The 23,026-nt window shown below is 36.1% G+C and overlaps 2 protein-coding genes across 2 annotated transcripts in view; one reads left to right on the plus strand and one right to left on the minus strand.

Annotated features, from left to right (window-relative positions):
• Positions 1-6,245, plus strand: part of LOC147911375 (uncharacterized) — a 70,124-nt gene extending 63,879 nt beyond the window's left edge. Inside the window, exon 5 of the mRNA XM_087428005.1 lies at positions 4,641-6,245. Coding sequence (XP_087284131.1) covers positions 4,641-4,840 — 200 coding nt within the window. The 3' untranslated portion in view covers positions 4,841-6,245. The remainder of the gene's footprint in view (positions 1-4,640) is intronic.
• The window catches only part of LOC147911374 (5'-3' exoribonuclease 2-like), a 171,690-nt gene that overhangs the window by 73,556 nt on the left and 75,108 nt on the right, over positions 1-23,026 (minus strand). The window contains exon 26 of the mRNA XM_087428022.1: positions 6,623-6,681. Coding sequence (XP_087284148.1) covers positions 6,623-6,681 — 59 coding nt within the window. The remainder of the gene's footprint in view (positions 1-6,622; positions 6,682-23,026) is intronic.

The raw sequence follows: 23,026 nt of genomic DNA on the forward strand, positions 1-23,026 counted from the left end.
AATATGCTGTTGAATTCAGTTTGCTAGTATTTTGATAAAAAATTTTGCATTTATATTCATCAGGAATATAGTTTTCTTTTTTTGAAGTGTCCTCATCTGGCTTTGGTATCAGGGTAATGGTAGCCTCGTAAAATGAGTTTGAGAGGGTTCCCTCCCCTTCGATTTTTGGGAAGAGTTTGAGAAGGATTGCATTAATTCTTCTGTAAATGTTTAGTAGAACTCACCAGTGAAACCATCTGGCTCAAGAATTTTCTTTGTTGGGAGGATTTTTGGTTACTGATTCAATCTCTTTACTCATTACTGGTCTGTTGAGATTTTCTAGTTCTTTATGATTCAGTCCAGGTAGGTTGCATGTTTGGGGAATTTGTCCATTTCTCCTAGATTATCCAATTTCTTAGCATATAATTGTTCAAAGTAGTCTCTTATGATCCTTTGTATTTCTCTGGTATCATATTTTATATCTCCTTGTTTGTTTCTAGTTTTATTTAGTGAGTCTTCTCTTTTTTTGATGAGTCTAGCTACAGGTTTATCAATTTTGTTCATCTTTTTAAAAAACTAGTTCTTAGTTTTGTTGATCTTTTCTATTGTTTTTCTGCTCTCTATTTCATTTATTACTGCCCTAATCTTTGTTATTTCCTTCCTTCTGCTAACTATTGGCTTAGTTTGTTGTTGTTTTTCTAGTTCCTTGAGGTGTGATGTTAGGTTGTTTATTTGAGATATTTATTTTTTCTTAACATAGTCATTCATCACTATGAATTTCCATCTTAGAATTGCTTTTGCTGCATCCCATAAATTTTGATATATTGTTATTCCATTTTTGTTTGTTTCAATATATTTTTTTTATTTCATCTTTGACCCATTGGTTGTTCAGGAGTGTATTGTTTAACCTCCACATATTTGTGAATTTTACAGTTTTCCTACTGGTATTGATTTCTAGTTTCAAACCTTTGTGGTCAGGAAAAATACTTGGTATGATTTTGATCTTTTTAAATGATAAGACTTGTTTTGTGATCTAACATGTGACCTACCCTGGAGATGTTCCATGTGTGCTTTAGAAGAATGTGTATTCTGCTGCTGTGGGAAGGAATGTCCTGTATATGTCTGTTAAGTCCATTTGATCTAAAGGATAGTTCAAGTCCAACCTTTCCTCGTGAATTTTCTCTCTGGATAATCTACCCATTGTTGAAAGTAGGGTATTGAAATCCCTTAGTATTACCGTCTTGTTGTCCATTTCTCCCTTCAGATCTGTTAGTATTTGCTTAATATGTTTAGGTGCTCCAATGGTGGATGTATATATATATATTCATAATTGTTATATCCTGTTGATAATTTGACCCATTTGTGATTATATAATGACCTTCTTTGTCTCTTATTACAATCTTTGTCTTAAAGTCTATTTTGTTGGATATAAATATAGTTACCTCTGCTCTCTTTTGGTTTCCACTTGCATGGAATATCTTTCCATCTCTTCACTTTGAGCCTATGTGTGTCCTTAATTCTGAAGTTAGTCTCTTGTAGGCAGCATATAGTAGGATCTTGTGTTTTTACCCATTCAGCAATTCTATGCCTTTTTTTTTTTTCCCAAGGAAGATCAGCCCTGAGCCAACATTCATGCCAATCCTCCTCTTTTTTGCCGAGGAAGACTGGCTCTGAGCTAACATCTATTGCCAGTCCTCCTCCTTTTTTTCCCCAAAGCCCCAGTAGATAGTTGTATGTCATAGTTGCACATCCTTCTAGTTGCTGTATGTGGGACGCCGCTGCCTCAGCATGGCCGGAGAAGCGGTGCGTGGGTGCCCACCCGGGATCCGAACCTGGGCCGCCACTAGCAGAGTGCGTGCACTTAACCGCTAAGCCACGGAACCGGCCCCAACTCTATGCCTTTTGATTGGATAATTTAATCCCTTACATTTAGAATAATTACTGATAGATAAGGACATACTAATGTCATCTTATTAATTGTTTTTTGGCTGTTTTGTATTTCCCTTGTTCCTTTCTTTCTCTCTTGCTGTATTCCTTTGTGAATTGATGATTTTCCATAGTGGTATACATTGATTCTCTTCACCTTTTGTGAATCCATTGTAGGTTTTGCTTTGTGATTACCATGAGGCTTACATAAAATACCTTATAGACCTAAAAGTCTATTTTATGCTGATAACAATTTAACTTTGATCACATACAAAAACTCTACTCTGTTACTCTTCCTTCTTTTTATGTTTTTGAAGTCACAATTTTCCTCTTATATTAAGTATTCATTAGGTTCATAGGACCACTTTGTGAGATAAAGTATTCTTTGTTGGCAGTTTTTTTCTTTCAGTACTTTCAATATATCATCCTACTCTCTCCTGGCCTATAAGGTTTCTGGTGAGAAATCGACTGATAGTCTTATGGGGATTCTCATGTAAGTGACAAGCTTCTTTTCTCCTGTTGCCTCTAAGATTTTCTCTGTCTTTTATTTTTGACAGTTTTATTATAATGTATCTTGGAGAAGATCTCTTAACGTTTAGTTTTTTTGAGGACCAATAAGCTTCATGAACTTGGATATCCAAATCTATCCCCAAATTTAGGATGTTCTCAGCCATTATTTCTTTAAATAAGCTTTCCATCCCCTGCTCCCTCTCTTCTCCTTCTAAGATTCCAATAATTTGCAGATTGCTTGTCTTGATGGTATCCAATGTTTCCATAGGCTGCCTTCACTTTTTTTCATTCTTTTTTCTTTGTTCTCCTGTGACTGGATAATTTCAAAGCTTCTGTCTTTTATTTTGCAGACTCTTTCTTATGCTTGATCCATTCTGTTATTAATGTTTTGTAATGTATTTTTCATTTCATTCATTATATTCTTCAGCTCCAGAATTTCTGTTTGGTTCTTTTTCATTCTTTTTATCTTTGTTAAACTTCTCATTTTGTTCATGTATTGTTTTCCTAATTTTGTCGAATTGTCTTTCTGTGTTTTGTGTTTCTGGGTTTTTTTGGGGTTCACAGAGCTTTCTTAACCCAGCTATTTTTATTTTTTTGTCAGATAAATTGCAGATACTCATGTCTTTGGGATTGGTTACTGGAAAATTATTGTGATCCTTTTGTGGTGTCATGTTTCCTTGATTTTTCATTGTTTCTTCAAGTATTGAGTTGCTCTCTTCACATTTGTAGTAGCAGTCACCTCCTCTAGTCTTTACTGACTGGCTTCGGAAGAGAAATGCATTCTGTCAGCCCTGCTAAGGATTCTGAGGCTTTCTCAGGCCTTCTATAAATACAAATAACCTTACTGTCTTAATTGTCTACTGTTGTTATAACAAATTACTATAAATATAGTGGCTTAAAACAACACTAATTTATTATCTTACAGTTCTTGGGGTTATAAGTCTGACATGGGTCTCATTGTACTAAAATCAAGATATTTGCAATGCTCTGTTCCTTTCTGCTAAGGTCTGAACGTTTGTGTCCTCCCAAAATTCATATATGGAAATTCTAATGCCCAATGTGATGCATCACATTGGGAGGTGCTTAGATCACGTGAGTGAAGCCCTTATAAATAGGACTAGTGCTGTTATAAAAGAAACCCCACAGAGCTCTCTAGACTCTTCTGCCATATGAGGATACAACAAGAAGTCTGGAACCTGGAACAGGCCCCTCACTTGACCATGCTGGCACCCTGATCTTGGACTTCCAGCCTTCAGAACAATAAGAAATACATTTCTGTCATTTATAAGCCACCCAGCCTGTGGTATTTTGTTATAGCAGCCTAAATGAACTAAGACACTGTCTGAAGTCTCTAGGGGAGAATGTGTTTCCTTGCATTTTCCAATTTCTATAGGGTGCCTGAATTCCTTGGCTTATGGCCCCCTTCTTCCATCTTCAAAGCCATAATTTCTCATCTCTCTGACCCCTCTTCTATCATCACATCTGCATCTTTGACTACAGCCAGGAAAAGTGCTCCCCCTTTTAAGGATTCATGTGATGAGGATGGACCCATCCAGATAAGCCAGGATGATCCCAAGGCCCTCAACCTTAATCACATCTGAAAAGCCTCATTTTCCTGGGAAAACAACATATTCATGAGTTCCAGGGATTAGGATGTGGGGAAGCCACATATTTGGGGGAACCATCACTCTGTCTTCTACAATTATCTTTCTGAGTCTCAATTCTCTCACTAATGTAACAAAAGAAATAATAGTTTCTACCTTACATAGTTAAAAGGATAAAATGTGATTATACACACAAAGCATCTGAGCCAGCGTCTGGCATATAATTGTGAACCTAAAACTGTTAGCTACTCTTATAAATAACAACCTGCCCCTGCTGTGCCCAATCACTTCTAACAAAGCCCACTTTCTACTGCCACAAAATGGTTAGGGTCATTGGTTTTGAACCCTTCCCTATCGCAGATTCTTTTCTATTTCTCAGAGGACAGATTTTTCTGTTTCTACAGGTTAATCTTAAATCTTTCATAAGCATTTGTCTCCCCTTCAAATAAGCAGGAGAGGTGGTACCAGGGGTTACCTGTAAAAATGAAATTTTCGAAACTGCCACTCACTAATGGGTCCTAAACCCCCAACTTCTCTTATGACCATTCATGGTTACTTTCCGATCTAAATAAACCTCACACTAAAATTCATCATAAACGTTCACATGTCTCTTTCCCCCAGGCCCAGAGCTGGACATGGTGAGGCAGCTAGCCAATCACCTGCTGTTTTCAGAGGGCCTGGCGTCACAATGTAACCAGATTGCCAAGGTTCACCTAGAAGATTACCTGCTAAATCACAAGTTTAAAGAAAACAATTTAGAGTTACCCAAGAGGAAAAAACACACTTACTTATCTCCAGACTCTCCACACAGACTGTATTAAATTTTCTGTAACCAGATTTACTGCAGGACTGAGAACAAGGATGTGACATTTCTGCTGAAAGTTTTTGATATTTGAAACTGCCTTGTGTAAAGAAGATGAAAATGTAGGTGCAATTCCCTATCTCTTTGGCAAAACATTTTTTCCATTTGGGAAAACTGCTTGGTCATCTAATTATTCCTGAGTACAAAGTAAAAATAAGTTCAAAGCACAGGACCTAAATTAAACTAGATAATGCTTTCCAAGGTCAAGATTTTTTAAACACGGTATCTGATATCATCAGACTGTTCAACAGTTCTTTTAGCACCAATTTCTGTGACGTTTTTAAATCAATAAAACAAATACTCAAACTATTGGAGAGAAAAAGAAAGGAAAGATGGCATAAAATTCCTTTCTTAACAATTTCTAAACTAAATATATATTCGAATATTGCAATCGTTGAGCCAAGCTGGTAAGGAACACTTAGAGAACTATCTAGCATTTTTCCAACACTTGGTAGTCACTTCATTAGGTGTACAGCATAGGAATTTAGAAAACAAGTAGAATTCAGCCAAATAGATTTGTTGTAGTCAACACTCACAGATGCTAAAAACGAAAGCTTATTTTGTTTGAAAAGGGCACCCCTATTCCCATCCCTGCCCATCAAGTGAAAGGGAAAATATATGAGGATGTCAACCGTGAAATGTCAGCATACTAAGTAGGGTATATAGCTCAAGTTTCTTGATATGAGAGGGAAAGATTTTGGTGAATACTATTTGAAAGTCCATCTGCCACAGAGCTCTCCTGTACTTTCCCGTGTTTTATAAAGCTGTTCGGGGGGATGTGCAGAGTGTGGAATCACTATCTCCACACATCGCCCATCACCACCCACAGCTGTTCCTGGGAGTACTGGAGAGAATTGGATGTACCAAAGAAAATGAATTTAGAAATAGAAGAGCTTCAGAATTTAAACAAGAAAAGGAAGAGAACTGAAGCAAATGATACAGTTACCTTACCCCATGAGACAAGCATGCGTGAATTAATGAATATTATAAGATTTTTTACTAAGCCTGAACATAACTACAAAATATAAAAAGGGTCTAGATCTTTTGTTGTCACTATCAAAGGGCGAAAAATGAGCCAGTCCAATGTGACAGTGCTAACGGCATATAATGAAAGCTTGAAATTGAAATGGTGATAAACTCCGTGTGCAAGTCCTGTAGATTAGATGAATATTTATTACAGTTACATTTCAGATTCTACTAAAGAGCACATACCATCTTAAAGAATAACTTTAAAAGCCCTCATCTTTTCATTTCAAAGGAAAATAAAAAAGGGATATAATCTACATAATGAATGGCAATAGTCACAATATCGTAACGTGTTTCTCAAACCAGAAAAACCCCTAATCACGTCCCAGATTTAACAAGATGACATCCAACTATAAACAGGATCATTTCACACACAACGATATCACAGCCAGCTCTGCGGAGACAGCGGAGCGACATTACACAGTTTAAAAGCGCATTTGAAAAGGGAAAGTGCAACCAAGCTACCTGGAGTATATGAGTGAACATCATAAGATTAATAATCTGTGAAATTTAGCCAAAATCTTGCCGTCCATAGCAGGTATTTAAGTTTTTCTTAGACAGTTAAGATGGCTGGAAACTTTTAAAGATAGGAGACTCGTTTGAAACGGATTTTGCTTTAAAAAAGATGGTTTTGATGTATCACTACACAGTGTCAAAAGTAACGGGCACCCAAGTGCAACAAGGGCTCTCAGGAAGACACATTTTCAATACTGACCTGGCCAAGGGTGAGACTGTGGAAAATATACTGAGGTTTGATTTGATGGTTGTCTCAAGCTAAAAAAAAAAAAGAAAAAAGAAATAAAATAAATCTTCTCTCACTGTATCAACAACAAGATGGTGGCATTTCTTTTTGAATCATCAATAGAGTGATTACTCGTCCTATAGCATATAGCTCATTAATCTCTCTTATTAGACCAATGATAATTTGGACTAAAATTTACAGTCCACAAAGTATATTGGTTTGAGACAGTATAAAAAATATACCTAGCTAATGAAACTTACGATTTTTCTTTGTTTTCCCTTAATCATCTGGATAATTTGTCTAAAACATTGCCCCCATCTACTGCATCTTTCTAAATAAATATGGCTAAATACATATGACTCATTTTGCAATTGTGCCTCCCCCACCATTTCATATGAATCTGCCATCCTATTTTTCAAAACAGAGAAATCAAAAACACCCTCCGTGTTTTAAGACTATAAAATCATGGCAGAAAAGTACCAGAAGGTAAATATTCTTTTTTTTAATTTCCTTCCTCTTAACCAGTTTAGGGAAAAAAAAACCTGTCTTGCTTGAGCTTTTAATTAGTTAATCTCCCAAACAGGTAAATCAGTGCTGTTAAGTGCTGTTCTGGTTTCAAATAATTACCTGAAAATGAATGCCTGGGGTTAGATTAACTATTGCCTCATTAGCATTCATCACTACTGCTATAGCATGAAGTGAAAGGAAAATAATGTCGAATGAAGAGAGGAGATAAAACTATAAAAACACAATGGACACAAATTTTTTTTAAATCTTGGCATTGACCTTCTCCTCCCCAGACGCTATTTCATTGCACACATTGTGATGGTCACGTAAGAGCCACATTCTTGAAGTATATTTATCTGGCACAAATTTTGTATGTGTTTCTGCTTTTCACGCAGAGACTCTCACACCTTAGTGGGCACCAGAACCACCTGGGGGAGCTTATTAAAAGTTAAGATTCCCAGGACTCAAAAGGTTCTGAGGAATGTACATGTACATTTGGGGGCCCAGAAACTTCCAAACATTCCACATTGATTCTCATTTAGGGGGTCTATGGATGATACATGGAGAAACACTACCCTAGAGGCTGTGCACTACATCCTCTTCTACATATTGAAAGAAAAAAAGAGAAGATTCCCTGCATGTGCCTTGTACCTGGATAAAGCAGAAATTCAGCCACAATTTTATCTCACTTTCCACTGTATGAATGATGGTAATGCCACTGACCCTAAGCCGAACCTTCCAGTGACAGGTCTTCAGCCCCTCTCAAAGTAATTTATCCCATCTTTGAACAACTCTGATTGTTCTCTTCTTCTTACATTTGCATGAAGGTCTTTGTTCTAACCTTTGGAACCACATTCTATAACAGCTATTTTATTCCAATAAGCTCTCAAACTGCCAGTGTAGGCACAGTGTAGACGGTCCCACCCAGACGACTGGCATGGGCACAAAACCCAGTGAAAATGCTCTGGAGGTCATACAAGATGGTTCATTCTTATAGAAAGATGGAAGGATTTAAGCGATTTGAGATTTGGGTAAAGCTTCATGTGAATATAAAATGTCTAGACCATGAGAATGGGGAATGGAAACACAAAGGAGAGTTTGTTTTCTAAAGATACAAGATACACATGAAAAAATAAATTCAAACAATACGAAAGTTAAGAGTGAAAAGGTAAGGTCTTTTTTCTCAAATCTGACCTTCTAGCCCCATACTCCTAAAAACAGGTATTTCAACAGTTTTTATTTTCAGTTATTTTACTGGTTACCTTCCTCATAATATGTTTATTTGTCTCTCTTTACTTATAAAGGCCTGAAAGTTCCCCTTGTTTCCTCACCATGAGAGATGAGGAGTTTGGGCACCGACCTTACTTCCTCTTTCTGTCTCCCCTTCACCTTATATTACTTATTTGAGTTAGCCCAGTGGTTGCCTCTATGGCTTTAAATTACATAGTTAAATTTCCAGCCCTGAATTAATCATCTTGGGCAGCATCTAAAGATGATATGAAAAATGAGGAAATTAGCACAGATCCTTCCTAAAGGTAAGATGTTAAAAATGTTTTCTTAATCACCAACTTCTGTATTAGGTGGCCGACCTGAGGCAAAGCTATTGAATTCATTCTCTCTTCTATCCATAGGCCGTAGTGTTGCTGACATGTATACTGTGGAGAATTGTTACAAAGTTTCTAAAACCTTATATTTCACACAAACATGAGTTTGTGGAATATACACACACTAGACTGATTATCCTCAAACATTTCATTCAAACAGACACACTTATCTTCTTGTAACTTTCATATAACACATGATTTTAACTCACACAACATGATTCTAATCTGTTCCCAAAGAGTTTATGCTTTATCTTAAGCTTCCTGGGTAACACACTCTATTTTCAGCCCCATAGAAAGCCTTCTTTATTTGACAGGGTCCTTGACTTTTAATCAAACTTCAACAACATCACTCAAGAGTAATAAAACATTTATTGCAAAAAATGTCACCAACTAATGTCCTAGAACAAAGCCAAGCTATCAGTTCTGAAAGAATGTTTGCTTCCAAACTACCTCACTGGGTTAGTCTTGGCTGTAGAATAAATGACAGAAATTTACTCAAAAGCTAACATATAATGAAAGAAATGACAGAGCTATAAACAGGTACTTGATGAATCACAACAGTAAAAGATACGGCATTGTTGTAACATGTTCATAAACTACAATGGCAGACTTAGTTATGCCCATTGGGAATGTGGTTGGTTTCATTGCTGTTATTTTGAGTAATGATGTTGACAGTGAATCAAAAAGACAGAGAAACAACACTACAATTACAAACCAAAGAACAACTTTACAAGAATTCTATGTCGTATACAGCTAGGATGCAATTGTCATTTTTTCAATCACACTTGCACTACACAGAGAAATCACTTTCAGCATTGTCATGAAAGCTAATTTATGTAGACCAAAATTCGATTTTCCTGAAATTGATTCCTTAATTTTCCCAGTATGAAGTTAGTGTCTTGTAGAAAATATACAGGATTAACTAATCATACAATGTCCTTAAAGAATTTATAGTAAGGCTTTAAACATCAATGGACTAAATGCTCCAATTAAAAGGCATAGGGTGGCTGATTGGATAAAACAACAAGACCCATATACATGCTGCATACAAGAGACACACTTCAGACCTAAAGACACTCACAAACTGAAAGTGAAGGGATGGGAAAAGATACTCCATGCAAATGGCAATGCAAAGAAAGCTGGGGTAGCAATACTCATATCAGACAAAATAGACTTTAAAACAAAAACTGTAAAAGAGACAAAGAAGGGCATTACATAATGATCAAGGGAGCAATCCAACAAGAGGATGTAACACTTCTAAATATCTATGCACCCACCTAAATATATAAAGCAATTATTAACAGACATAAAAAGAGAAATAGACAGTAACACAATAATAGTAGGGGACTTTAACACTCCACTTATACCAATGGGTAGATCATCCAAACAGAAGATCAATAGGGAAACATTGGCCTTAAGTGACACACTAGAACAGAGGGACCTAGTAGATATATACAGAGCATTCCATCCAAAAACTGAAGAATACACGTTCTTTTCAAATGCACATGGAACATGCTCCAGGATTGATCACATATTAGGTCACAAAACAAGTCTCCATAAATTTATGAAGATTGAAATAATACCAAGTATCTTTTCTGACCACAACGGTATGAAACTAGAAATCAACTATAGGAAGAAAATCAGAAAAGCCACAAATACGTGGAGATTAAACAAAATGCTACTGAACAACAATTGAGTCAATGACGAAATCAAAGAAGAAATCAAAAAATACCTGGAGAGAAATGAAAATACGACATGCCAGAATTTATGGGATACAGCAAAAGCGGTTCTAAGAAGGAAGTTTATAGCAAAACAGGCTAATCTCAGCAAACAAGAAAAATCTCAAATAAACAATCTAACAATGCACCTAAAGAAACTGGAAAAAGAAGAACAAACAAAGTCCAAAATCAGTGGAAGAAGGGAAATAATAAAAATCAGAGCAGAAATAAATGAAATAGAGACTAAAAAAATAATATAAAAAATTAATAAAACCAAGAGCTCGTTCTTTGAAAAGATAAACAAAATTGACAAACCTTTAGCTAGACTCACCAAGAAAAAAAGAGAGAAGGCACAAATAAGTAAAATCAGAAATGAAAGAGGAGAAATTACAACAGACACCTCAGAAATACAAAAGATTATAAGAGAATACTATGAAAAGATATATGCCAACCAATTCAACAATCTGGAAGAAATGGATAAATTCTTAGAATCATACAACCTTCCAAAACTGGATCAAGAAGAAATAGAGAATTTGAACAGACCAATCACCAGTAAGGAGATCGAAACAGTAATCAAAAACCTCCCCAAAAATAACAGTCCAGGACCAGATGGCTTCCCTGGTGAATTCTACCAAACATTCAAAGAAGACTTAATACCTAGCCTTCTCAAACTCTTCCAAAAAATGGAGGAGGGGGAGGAGCTCCCTAACTCATTCTACAAAGCTGACATTACCCTAATACCAAAACCAGACAAGGACAACACAAAAAAAGAAAATTACAGGCCAATATCACTGATGAACATCGATGCAAAAATCCTCAACAAAATACTAGCAAATCGCATACAATACGTTAAAAAGATTATACACCATGATCAAGTGGGATTGATTCCAGGTATGCAGGGATGGTTCAACATTCGCAAATCAATCAACATAATACACCACATTTATAAAATGAAGAATAAAAATCACATGATCATCTCAATAGATGCAGAGAAAGCATTTAACAAGATACAGCATCCATTTATGATAAAAACTCTGAATAAAATGGGTATAGAAGGAAAGTACCACAACATAATAAAGGCCATATATGACAAACCCATGGCGAATATCATCCTCAATGGTGAAAGACTGAAAGCTATCCCCTGAGAACAGGAACCAGACAAGGATGCCCACTCTCACCACTCCTATTTAACATAGTACTGGAAGTCTTAGCCAGAGCAATCAGGGAAGAAAAAGAAATAAAAGGGATCCAAATTGGAAAGGAAGAAGTGAAACTCTCACGATTTGCAGATGGCATGATTTTATATATAGAAAACCCTAAAGAAACCACCAAAAAACTTTTAGAAGTAATAAACGAATACGGTAAAGTTGCAGGATACAAAATCAACATACAAAAATCAGTTGCATTTCTGTACGCTAACAACGAAGTAGCAGAAAGAGAAATTAAGAATACCATCCCATTTACAATTGCAACAAAAAGAATAAAATACCTAGGAATAAACTTAACCAAAGAGGTGAAAGATATGTACACCAAAAACTATAAAACATTGCTGAAAGAAATTGAAGAAGACACAAAGAAATGGAAAGATATTCTGTGCTCTTGGATTGGAAGAATTAACATAGTTAAGATGTCCATACTTCCTAAAGCCATCTATAGATTCAATGCAATCCCTATCAAAGTTCCAACAACATTTTTCACAGAAATAGAACAAAGAATCCTAAAATTTATATGGAACAACAAAAGACCCCAAATAGCTAAAGGAATCCTGAGAAAAAAGAACAAAGCTGGAGGTATCACACTCCCTGATTTCAAAATATACTACAAAGCTATAGTAACCAAAACAGCATGGTACTGGCACAAAAACAGACACACAGATCAATGGGATAGAATCGAAAGCCCAGAAATAAACCCACACATCTATGGACAGCTAATCTTCGACAAAGGAGCCAAGAACATACAATGGAGAAAGGAAAGTCTCTTCAACAAATTGTGTTGGGAAAACTGGATAGCCACATGAAAAAAAATGAAAGTAGACCCTTACCTTACACCATACACAAAAATTAACTTCAAATGGATTAAAGACTTGAATGTAAGACCTGAAACTATGAAACTTCTAGAAGAAAACATAGGCAGTACGCTCTTTGACATCAGTCTTAGCAACATATTTTCTAGCACCATGTCTGACCAGGCAAGAGAAACAATAGAAAAAATAAACAAATGGGACTACATCAAACTAAAAAGCTTCTGCACAGCAAGGGAAGCCAGCAACAAAACAAAAAGGCAGCCTAACAATTGGGAGAAGATATTTGCAAACCATACATTGGATAAGGGCTTAATCTCCAAAATATACAAAGAACTCATGCATCTCAACAACAAAAAAACTAACAACCCAATTAAAAAATGGGCAAAAGACCTGAACAGACATTTCTCCAAAGAAGATGTACAGATGGCCAACAGACACATGAAAAGAGGTTCAAAATCATTAACTATCAGGGAAATGTAAATCAAAACTACAATGAGATATCACCTGACGCCCGTCAGAATGGTTATAATTAACAAGACAGGAAACAACATGTGTTGGAGAGTATGTGGAGAGAAGGGAACTCTCATACACTGCTGGTGGGAGTGCAAACTGGTGCAGCCACTATGGAAAACAGTATGGAGATTTCTCAAAAAATTAAGGATAGAACTACCATATGATCCAGCTATTCCACTGCTGGGTATTTATCCAAAGAACTTGAAAACACCAATGCGTAAAAATACATGCACCCCTGTGTTCATTGCAGCATTATTCACAATAGCCAAGGCTTGGAAGCAACCTAAGTGCCCATCAAGGGACAAATGGATAAAGAAGATCTGGTATATATACACGATGGAATACTACTCAGCCATAAGAAACGATGAAATCCAGCCATTTGTGACAACATGGATGGACATTGAGGATATCATGCAAAGTGAAATAAGCCAGAGGGAGAAGGTCAAATACCGTATGATTTCCCTCATTAAGTAGTAGATAATAACAACAACAAACAAACACATAGAGGCAGAGATTGGATTGGTGGTTACCAGGGGGGAAGGGGGGAGGGAGGAGGGCGAAAGGGATAATTTGGCACAAGTGTGCGGTGATGGGTTGTATTTAGTATTTGGGTGGTGAACATGATGTAATCTATGCAGAAATAGAAGTATAATGATGTACACCTGAAATTTATACAATGTTATAAACCAATGTTACTGCAATAAACAAAAAAATAAAAAAAAAAAGAATTTATAGTAAGGCTTTTTGGAAAAGTGCAAACCTTTATACATGTTTATAAAATCATGCACTATTATGATACCCATAATGATATCATAAATAAATACGTCCTAAAGGGTAGGCTATTCAATACCATAGTGATTGTTAGAAAATTAACAAGATGTGTTATATCATACTATCATAACATAAAACTTTAAATAGATATGTTTATTATCTAAAGAAAATTGGTCAATAGAATGATCAAACAGTGCAAGATAAAAAAAAAAATCCAATGAGCTTGAGGTAAATATTTCATAAGCGCCCATTAAGTGGGTTTGATACAGAGAGGGAAAGTCACATTAGCAAACAAACAATAAGCAAGACATGTGGGGTGGAAAAGACTAAGGTGAAACATGTGTTTAATAAAATCACAATTAGGTCCAAAATACAAGGCAAAAGGAAACACTTTTGATATACATATTAAATATAATATGTTACATATACCATTTGATGGTAAACCACATAGAAATGAAGACAGAGTTTTAAAGATTTTATAAATTGTTGTCCATGTAGGCAGAAGATAGGATAATAATAATTGATTTTTTTGAAGTTAAATAATAGTGACTTTAAAAATGAAAACCCATTAAAAAAGAAAAGCATAGTCCACACCCTGATGGTTTGGGATTAGCTACTATGCAAAGAAGAATGTCCTGATTATGTGATAGAAGTTGCTAAATTCTAGCTTTGTCTTAGGTTTTAGATTTTCCCAGTAGGGAGAAAAAATAATGGCTAACATAATTCAAAATCCTAATCCTAACGGAATCTTTTCACCTCCCTATTTATGAATCAGAAATCTACTCAAAGAATTTATTCCAGTAGAAAATACTTCCCTGCTGCAGAGGCAATTTAATATAATGGTTTTTCATTATGCATAGCAAAACAGGTAGTAAATGGTAAAGAATTCCACAGTTGCATATGTTATTATCAAAAGTACCGAGAAATCAAGTACCAAGAATATATTCAAGTACCAAGAATATAAATGATTATGGCTGATTCAACATTTTATCAGAACAATTATTATAAATGTGAAAGTGCAATGGGTCCTCTTTTTATCATAGAATTTATACTAGCCCCTGGTAAACAACATTTTTTAGATGCTAATATTCTTGGTTTCAGTAATTTTTGCTGTACCCTTTATATATCAGCTTGCACAAAATACTTGGTAACTGTAGCTACTATTTACTGTGTAGTGTAACCCTAAAGATTAGGCCAGAGTTATCACATAGTGGTTACCACAAATATGCTCAAATGACTGTTAATTAAGGGTTATTCATAATTGCTTCCTGGGATTTGAAGCTAAGTTCCCACAGAGGTAACTCTTCTAATTGCTAGTACTATCTAGATTTAATTTTCCAATTCTTACCGTTTTCAGTATTTTGTCACAAAGATCAGGAAAACATAGATAGTCCAAAGAACAGACGGAGAAAAGCAGAATTATTATAATGACGAAGGTACTGAACTGGATTCTCTCAGTACCGTTCTGAAGGTTCAACATGTACTTTTCAAAGGCACTTTAAGAAGAAAGCCGAGGACTAGACTAGTGTTCTAATCTGAGATGTGCCACTATCTCTGAGAACAAACATAATGAAGTTCTCTGAGTCTTAGATACTGCTACACCTTTGTTAATCCCATTCCTCTTTTGACCCACAGCCAAAGTGTATCCATCTTTCATGGGTCAAATAATGTCCAGCTTTCCTCCATCAAGTCCTTTTTGATTATGTAAGCCAACATTGATGTATTTCTACTTTGAATATTTACAGTTTGGATGACCCAATTTAGCACAGGATTATGTTTTCTTGCATTTTTTTTAATAGACTTTATTTTTTAGAGCAGATTTAGGTTTACAGCAAAACTGAGCAGAAGTTACAGAGATTTCCCCTACTATACGCCCACCTCTGCACAGGCATAGCCTCTCCCATTATCAACATCGCCCACCAGAGTTGTACGTTTGTTACAACTGATGAACCTAAATTGGCACATCATCAGCCAGAGTCCATAACCGACATTAGGGTTCGTTCTTGGTGTTGTACGTTCTATGGGTTTAGGCAAATTTATAATGTTGTGTATCCACCATTATAGTACCATAGTAATTTCATTGCCCTAAAAAATCTTCGTATTCTGCCTATTTATCCCTCTCTCCTCCCTAACCCCCAGCAACCACTGATATTTTTTTACTGTCTTCATAGTTTTGCCTTCTCCAGAATGTCATATTCTTGGAATCACACAACATATAGCCTTTTCAGATTAGCTTCTCTTACTTAGCAATATGCATTTAAGATTCCTCTGTATCTTTTCATGGCTTAATAGCTCGCTTCTTTTTAGCACTGAATAATATGCCATTGTCTAGATGTACCACACTTTATCCGTTCACCTACTGAAGGACATCTTGGTTGCTTCCAAGTTTTGACAACTGTGAATAAAGCTGCTATAAATATATGCATGCAGGTTTTTGTGTGGACATAAGCTTTCAACTCCTTTGGGTAAATAGCAAGGAATGTGATTGCTGGACCATATGGTAAGAGTATGCTTAGTTTTATAAGAAACCACCAAACTGTCTTCCAAAGTAGCTGTGCCATTTTGCACTCCTACTAGCAATGAACGAGAATTTCTATCATTCCACATCCTTGCCAGTATTTGGTGTTGTCAGTGTTGTGGATTTTGGCTATTCTAATAGGTGTGAAGTCAGTGGTATCCCATTGTTGTTTTAATTTACATTTCCCTGATGACATATGATGGAGTATGGTGGACTATCTGTTCATATGCCTATTTGCCATCTGTATGTCTTCTTTGGTGAGGAGTCTATTCAGGTCTTTGGCCCATTTTTTAATTTAGATGTTTGTTTTCTTATTATTGAGTTTTAAGAGTTCTTTGTATATTTGGATGACAGTTCTTTATCAGCTATGCCTTTTGCAAATTTTTCTCCCAGTCTATGACTTTTTCATTCTCTTGACACTGTCTTTCACAAAGAAGTTTTTAATTTTAATGAAGTCCAACTTATCAATTCTTTCTTTCATGGATCATGCCCTTGGTGTTGTATCTGAAAAGTCATTGCCAAATCCAAGGTCATCTAGATGTTCTCCTATGTTATCTTCTAGGAGTTTATAGTTTTGCATTTTACATTTAGATCTTTGTTTGGAACAACCTGGGACTAGATGGAGAAATCTGCGTAATCCTGGAATTTCCTATTAGCGAGCCTACTTGGCTAACAGATATAAAGCCACTTACTCTGCCTAACCTCTCTTAGTAATAAACATTATTTTGGTCTCTATATTCCTTTGGGGCTCTTTTCTCTAACTTTTCAGATGTGGAAAAAGGATGCTATTTATTGAAGTTCCCTTGAGAGACCCACAAACCCATTTTTGTAAAATTCTGTGTGTATTCGTACTTAAAAATCTGAAAAATAATTAAACCAAAGTGATAGAACCACAGTCAATTTGGTTTTGCATCTTTGCATATTCTAAACTTTTACTTTATGAACACGTATTGTAATTAGGAAAAAAGGTTAAATATATATGTTTTTTAATATAATGCTGACCTCCTCAAAAAAAAAATTGGTTATCCATAGGCCTTACAATAGATGTTGTCTGAAAACGCCCAATATTCTTATTTTAGGCATTTAACAGTGTTTTAATAATGAGCCCTCAAATGGATTGCACAGTTAGGAATAGATCGCCTGCCGTCTCACGCCTGCTGTATTATTAAGAACCCTTTCTAATCAGTTAACAGACTCTTGGAGTGATCAAAGAAATTGCCCTCTTTGACAGTTACAGATTCATGTGACTTTTCAAAAACAGATCACTGCATTCCACCCCGAAGGTAGACACAGACTCCCTTTGGTCCAGTGGAAGCTATAGTATGCTTTAATGGTGACATTTTCCTCCAAATACCGCTAAGTTTCACAGAAGCCAGCAGCTTCACAGTGCTGGAGGCAGCAGGCTGCGAATCGGGAGACATTTATTCCCTCCTCTGTCACTATATTTCTGCTCACTTAGCCTCCCTTCATTTTGCCCATCCACAAAATGAGAAAAATAATTCTTGCTTGTGTCTTAAAAGTGATAGGAAAAAATAAATGGGAGTGTATACATGAATGCTATAACTTGAGATTCTTACAAGTAAAGAAAAATATATACACACAAACATTCAGAATTGCTATTACTGTAACTAATTTTAGCAGTCCATCAGTTTAGGCTATGTAATTTTTCTTTTGTTTTTTTAACTCAAGATGAGCTTAAATTTGTGATATTTTTCTCCAAATACCACTAATTTTCACCAAAGCCAGTAGCTTCAGGGTGCTGGAGCCAGGATAGGTATCAAAATGGCAAAGGCACAAGCTCTTTGTCTCTAGGAGGAAAGCTGGTAGTCTCCAAGTCGACAAGAAAAACATCACCCTTGAGAGATTCTTTTCCCAATCAAGAAATGAAAAATCACTTGTAGGTGGCAAGTTAACCAAATAATAGTGGAAGAATGCCAGATCTAGGAAAAGACATTTTGATGGATGTGGAAGGAGTGAAATGAGATGCTGCTTTATTAAACAGCAGCTGGTCTGTGTTCTACCCACCAGAGGAAGTTTACAAAGGAGCAGGACAGGTTGTCAGGGAACCCAAACCCACAATCATCCACAGTAGTTTGAAAAGGAGAAAAGCACAAAGTACATAAAGCATACAGAACATAAAAACAAGCGACATCTGATAAAACACGAGAGACTCAGGAGAAGGGCATAACAGCTTGAAGAGAGAAAGCAGCAAATGAGGGTCAAGTGAAAAGCCTATTTTTATAAATCTGAAAACATTGAAAAGACGAGAGAGAGAAAAAACGTTGCCATTTAGCGGGGCCATAGATGCCACATAACTGGGAAAGGTTATCTTAAATAGTTCCTTTGCAAGACTTTTGCTTTATTGTTTTTTTCCTCTTTATTTTAATAAACTGAATTAGTGAGCTAGATTTCAGTGATCTTTTAATAAGTAGACAAAGGAAATAAGCCATTGTTGACAAACGTAGCATTAGAAGATTGCTAAAATGTTCTGCAAGAGTTAAGCTTGCGGCCTGCAGCTAAGGCCAGCTGTTGACTTAGGGTGACGGCTGCAGGAAACACGGAAAAGTGTCATTTGAAATTGGGGAGATAGGTTGTGAGGTTTGTGTTCTCTTTTTGAAGCGATCGTTTTGCCTGATTACATCAGAGGCTTAAAGGAGATCCAAAACTCCAGCCGCTGTAACCTGCTTTGTTGGAAAGACTTCTAATTGAATCAGACGTGGACAGAATATAATTATGTAAAAAGTAGTAAAGTGTCTGATCAAGGTTTGGAGCTGCAATGTTTGCACTGTTCTAATTCCTTTCCTGTCTCTTTTACAAACGACATTGGTAATAATAATAATAATAATAATAACAATAATAATAAACAATAATTCCTGTTTAGAATAAGAGAAAAGAAGAACAGAAAAATTCTTAGGGACTTTTTTCATATTTCTGTTTTTGCTATAAAAATTATATTCACATAAGAAGAAAGTAGGTACAGCATGGGTACGTGGTTATAATGAAAACAGATAAATGTAGCTTCATATGCAAATTTATGACAAAGCATTTGGCCATATCCGGCAAAGCATAATTCCCAACAAAACCAAGTGGAACAGCATACCACAGGGAGAAACTCACGGGAATTTTTCTCTAGAATTCGAAAACAAGTACCTATTTCTGAACATGTTTTAAACAGTACGTCTATATATTTGTTTTTCGTATCTTGGCCGACACTCTCCGGATAAATTCTGTGCTCCAATTTTGAAAAACATAAAATGACAGAGCAGTCGAGATGTTTACTTCCAGCTCAGTATTGACAGTCAGTCGGTCAAAAAATATTCTTAACACCCACAGGGCTCATAACACTACAATGGGTACTTGGAGGTACATATTAAAGAACAGGTATTGTTTTTGAAGCAAAGAAAATGCACAGTAATGATTTCAATGATACAGGGCATGTATGTTCAGAGATTCAAACCAGAAACTGGCATTAGAGAAAGAAACCAAACGCAGAAGATGCAAGAAGACATTTCCGACGAGAAACCGACTTTTTTTTCTTTTTACTTTTTGTTAGAGATCCTAGGCAGTATCACAACCAGCCTCTCCTTGTTATACACTGCCACCTAAAGGAAGCTGGCAGTTGCTAGATAATAGCTTGTTTTCTTTCTCCCGGCTGAAAGTAAATGTCCTAATTAATTTCACGATGCCCCTATTTTTCATGCAGCATTCAAGTTAAGTATGCAAATGCACACTGGATCTTACGCCTGTGATCATAAACTTAAAGTTCTGCCTCGAGTTTGAGATTGGTTTAGGGAAAGTGAAAAAGTTCCTCTCTGCGCGTAACATGTCATAGCAAGGCACATTTTCACTGCTGTTCCATTTCATTTCAAGCAGATTACCAGGACTAGGTGGTCAACACATCCTGAGTAAGGACCCCAGTTCTGCTAATTGTGATAAACCAGCAGCATTCAAATGCAGCATTTCATGAATGCTTTTGAGGATAGTGGTGGTCTGCAGTAAAAGCACTTGAACCTAAATGTTTCATTGACTATGATGCAATTAGCCTGTTTCTCAAGGAAAACATCACCCATGTTTATATCACAAAGATATGGATTTTCTAGATAATCTTTTTGATTAGCATATAAAAGGGGAATTAAACGTAAAAAGACTTTGTGTCACATTTTAAAAAATATGTAAACTCAAGGCTTAGTATCTGCTGAATGTATATAAAATGACCAAAATATCACAGTTATTAGGAGGAGACTGTCATGAATGAAGAGAAACAATTTGGTAACAAGAACATTATGACGTTTTCCTTTTGGAAAGAATCATCAAATTACTTGCTTGAAACAAATTGATGAAATCAGGCCAGAAGAGCAGCTTCTATGGCAACCGACGCATTAGAAGATCACAGATGATCCATATCCTCATTTAGCATCTTGACGGATATAATTCAGAGAAATCCGGTAAGCCCTGGATGAACTGCAAGCTCAATTTGATTATACTGATTGGTGAAAGCTACAATAAGATTCCTGGTGAAAAAATCAACAGATTCCCAAATGGATTGAGATTTTTGTTAAATGGTTTAAGCTCATCCTGAACACAAATTAATCAGAAAGTCTTATATTAAAAAAAAATCTCTTTCTTTTTGTTCCACAGTAAATGTGTGAGTGGAAAGTTTTGTGTACGTCACATTTCTGTTATTCAATTCACATTCTTAAATGCACTGGAGGAGCGAGGAGCTCCCCATTTATAGGAATCGTGTGATACATCATTTTGTAAAACAGCATCATTGTATAGAATAAATAGTAACACTTTTCTCTCCTCCGTGTATTTGGTAAATAATGATCTTCAGATATTGAATTTTCTTAAAAGAATACAGCCATAACTTGCAAAGAACAAAATGCCAGGAGACATTTTCAGAAATTACTCCTTGAGAGTTCAGAATTCAAAGATATAGCACTTTAAGAAGGAATTCTTACAAGCTGATTACCTCTGATTTTCCTGTATTATAAATAATAAGCATTTGTGAATTCATCAGGTCTACCACCAGACAATAAGGATCCTGCAAGTCTGGTTCCCAGGTTGAGTTTAGCTCAACAGAAATGCAATGGCCTGCTGTCCTATGTACTTCAACTTGGCACCCCACAGGGGGAGAAATACTATATCAATTTTTCCTTAGTTAATAAGCTTTACTGTAGCTAGATTTAATTTAACTCTTCCCTTTAACGCTAATTCAAACCTGCAATATGTTGCACCATTTTGGATTGTGTGTATATTTTAGTGGGGCTTGCCTTTTGCATCTAACCATAGACCATGAAAAAGACCTCCAAAAGGAAAAAGGATCTCATTTAAAAACTACAGATGAGAGGACGTTTGGGGGTGAGGATTTTCCTCCATATAATTTCCAGATTTGTCTGAAAGTTGACATTTTGGTAGGGATACAATGTAGCACAAACATGCTAACTTAAATTCTTTATTCTTTCAGGATTACTGCGTGAACTGGAGAAAGGCTTTTTTTTTTTTAATTTTCTTGTTTATTGCAGTAACATTGGTTTATAACAGTGTATAAATTTCAGGTGTACATCATTATACTTCTATTTCTGCATAGATTACATCATGTTCACCACCCAAATACTAATTACAATCCATCACCACACACATGTGCCGAATTATCCCTTTTGCCCTCCTCCCTCCCCCCTTCCTCTCTGGTAACCACCAATCCAATCTCTGTCTCTATGTGTTTGTTTATTGTTGTTATTATCTACTACTTAATGAGGGAAATCATACGGTATTTGACCTTCTCCCTCTGGCTTATTTCACTTTGCATAATACCCTCAATGTCCATCCATGTTGTCACAAATGGCTGGATTTCATCGTTTCTTATGGCTGAGTAATATTCCATTGTGTATATATACCACATCTTCTTTATCCATTTGTCCCTTGATGGGCACTTAGGTTGCTTCCAAGTCTTGGCTATTGTGAATAACGCTGCGATGAACACAGGGGTGCATGTATCTTTACGCATTGGTGTTTTCAAGTTCTTTGGATAAATACCCAGCAGTGGAATAGCTGGGTCATATGGTAGTTCTATCCTTGATTTTTTGGGGACTCTCCATACTGTTTTCCATAGTGGCTGCACCAGTTTGCACTCCCACCAGCAGTGTATGAGAGTTCCCTTCTCTCCACATACTCTCCAACACACCTTGTTTCCTGTCTTGTTAATTATAGCCATTCTGACAGGTGTGAGGTGATATCTCATTGTAGTTTTGATTTACATTTCACTGATAGTTAATGATGTTGAACATCTTTTCATGTGTCTGTTGGCCATCTGCATATCTTCTTTGGAGAAATGTCTGTTCCGGTCTTTTGCCCATTTTTTAATTGGGTTGTTAGTTTTTTTGTTGTTGAGATGCATGAGTTCTTTGTATATTTTGGAGATTAAGCCCTTATCCAATGTATGGTTTGCAAATATCTTCTCCCAATTGTTATGTTGTCTTTTCGCTTTGTTGATGGTTTCCTTTGCTGTGCAGAAGCTTTTTAGTTTGATGTAGTCCCATTTGTTTATTTTTTCTATTGTTTCTCTTGCCTGGTCAGACATGGTGCTTGAAAATATGTTGCTAAGACCGATGTCGAAGAGCATACTGCCTATGTTTTCTTCTAGAAGTTTCATAGTTTCAGGTTTTGGGCTTTGTTTGTTCTTCTTTTTCCAGTTCCTTTAGGTGCATTGTTAGATTGTTTATC

The sequence above is a fragment of the Ceratotherium simum genome, unplaced genomic scaffold (assembly GCF_057802395.1).
Source record: "Ceratotherium simum simum isolate JZ-2026a unplaced genomic scaffold, ASM5780239v1 HiC_scaffold_43, whole genome shotgun sequence".
NCBI lineage: Eukaryota > Metazoa > Chordata > Mammalia > Perissodactyla > Rhinocerotidae > Ceratotherium > Ceratotherium simum.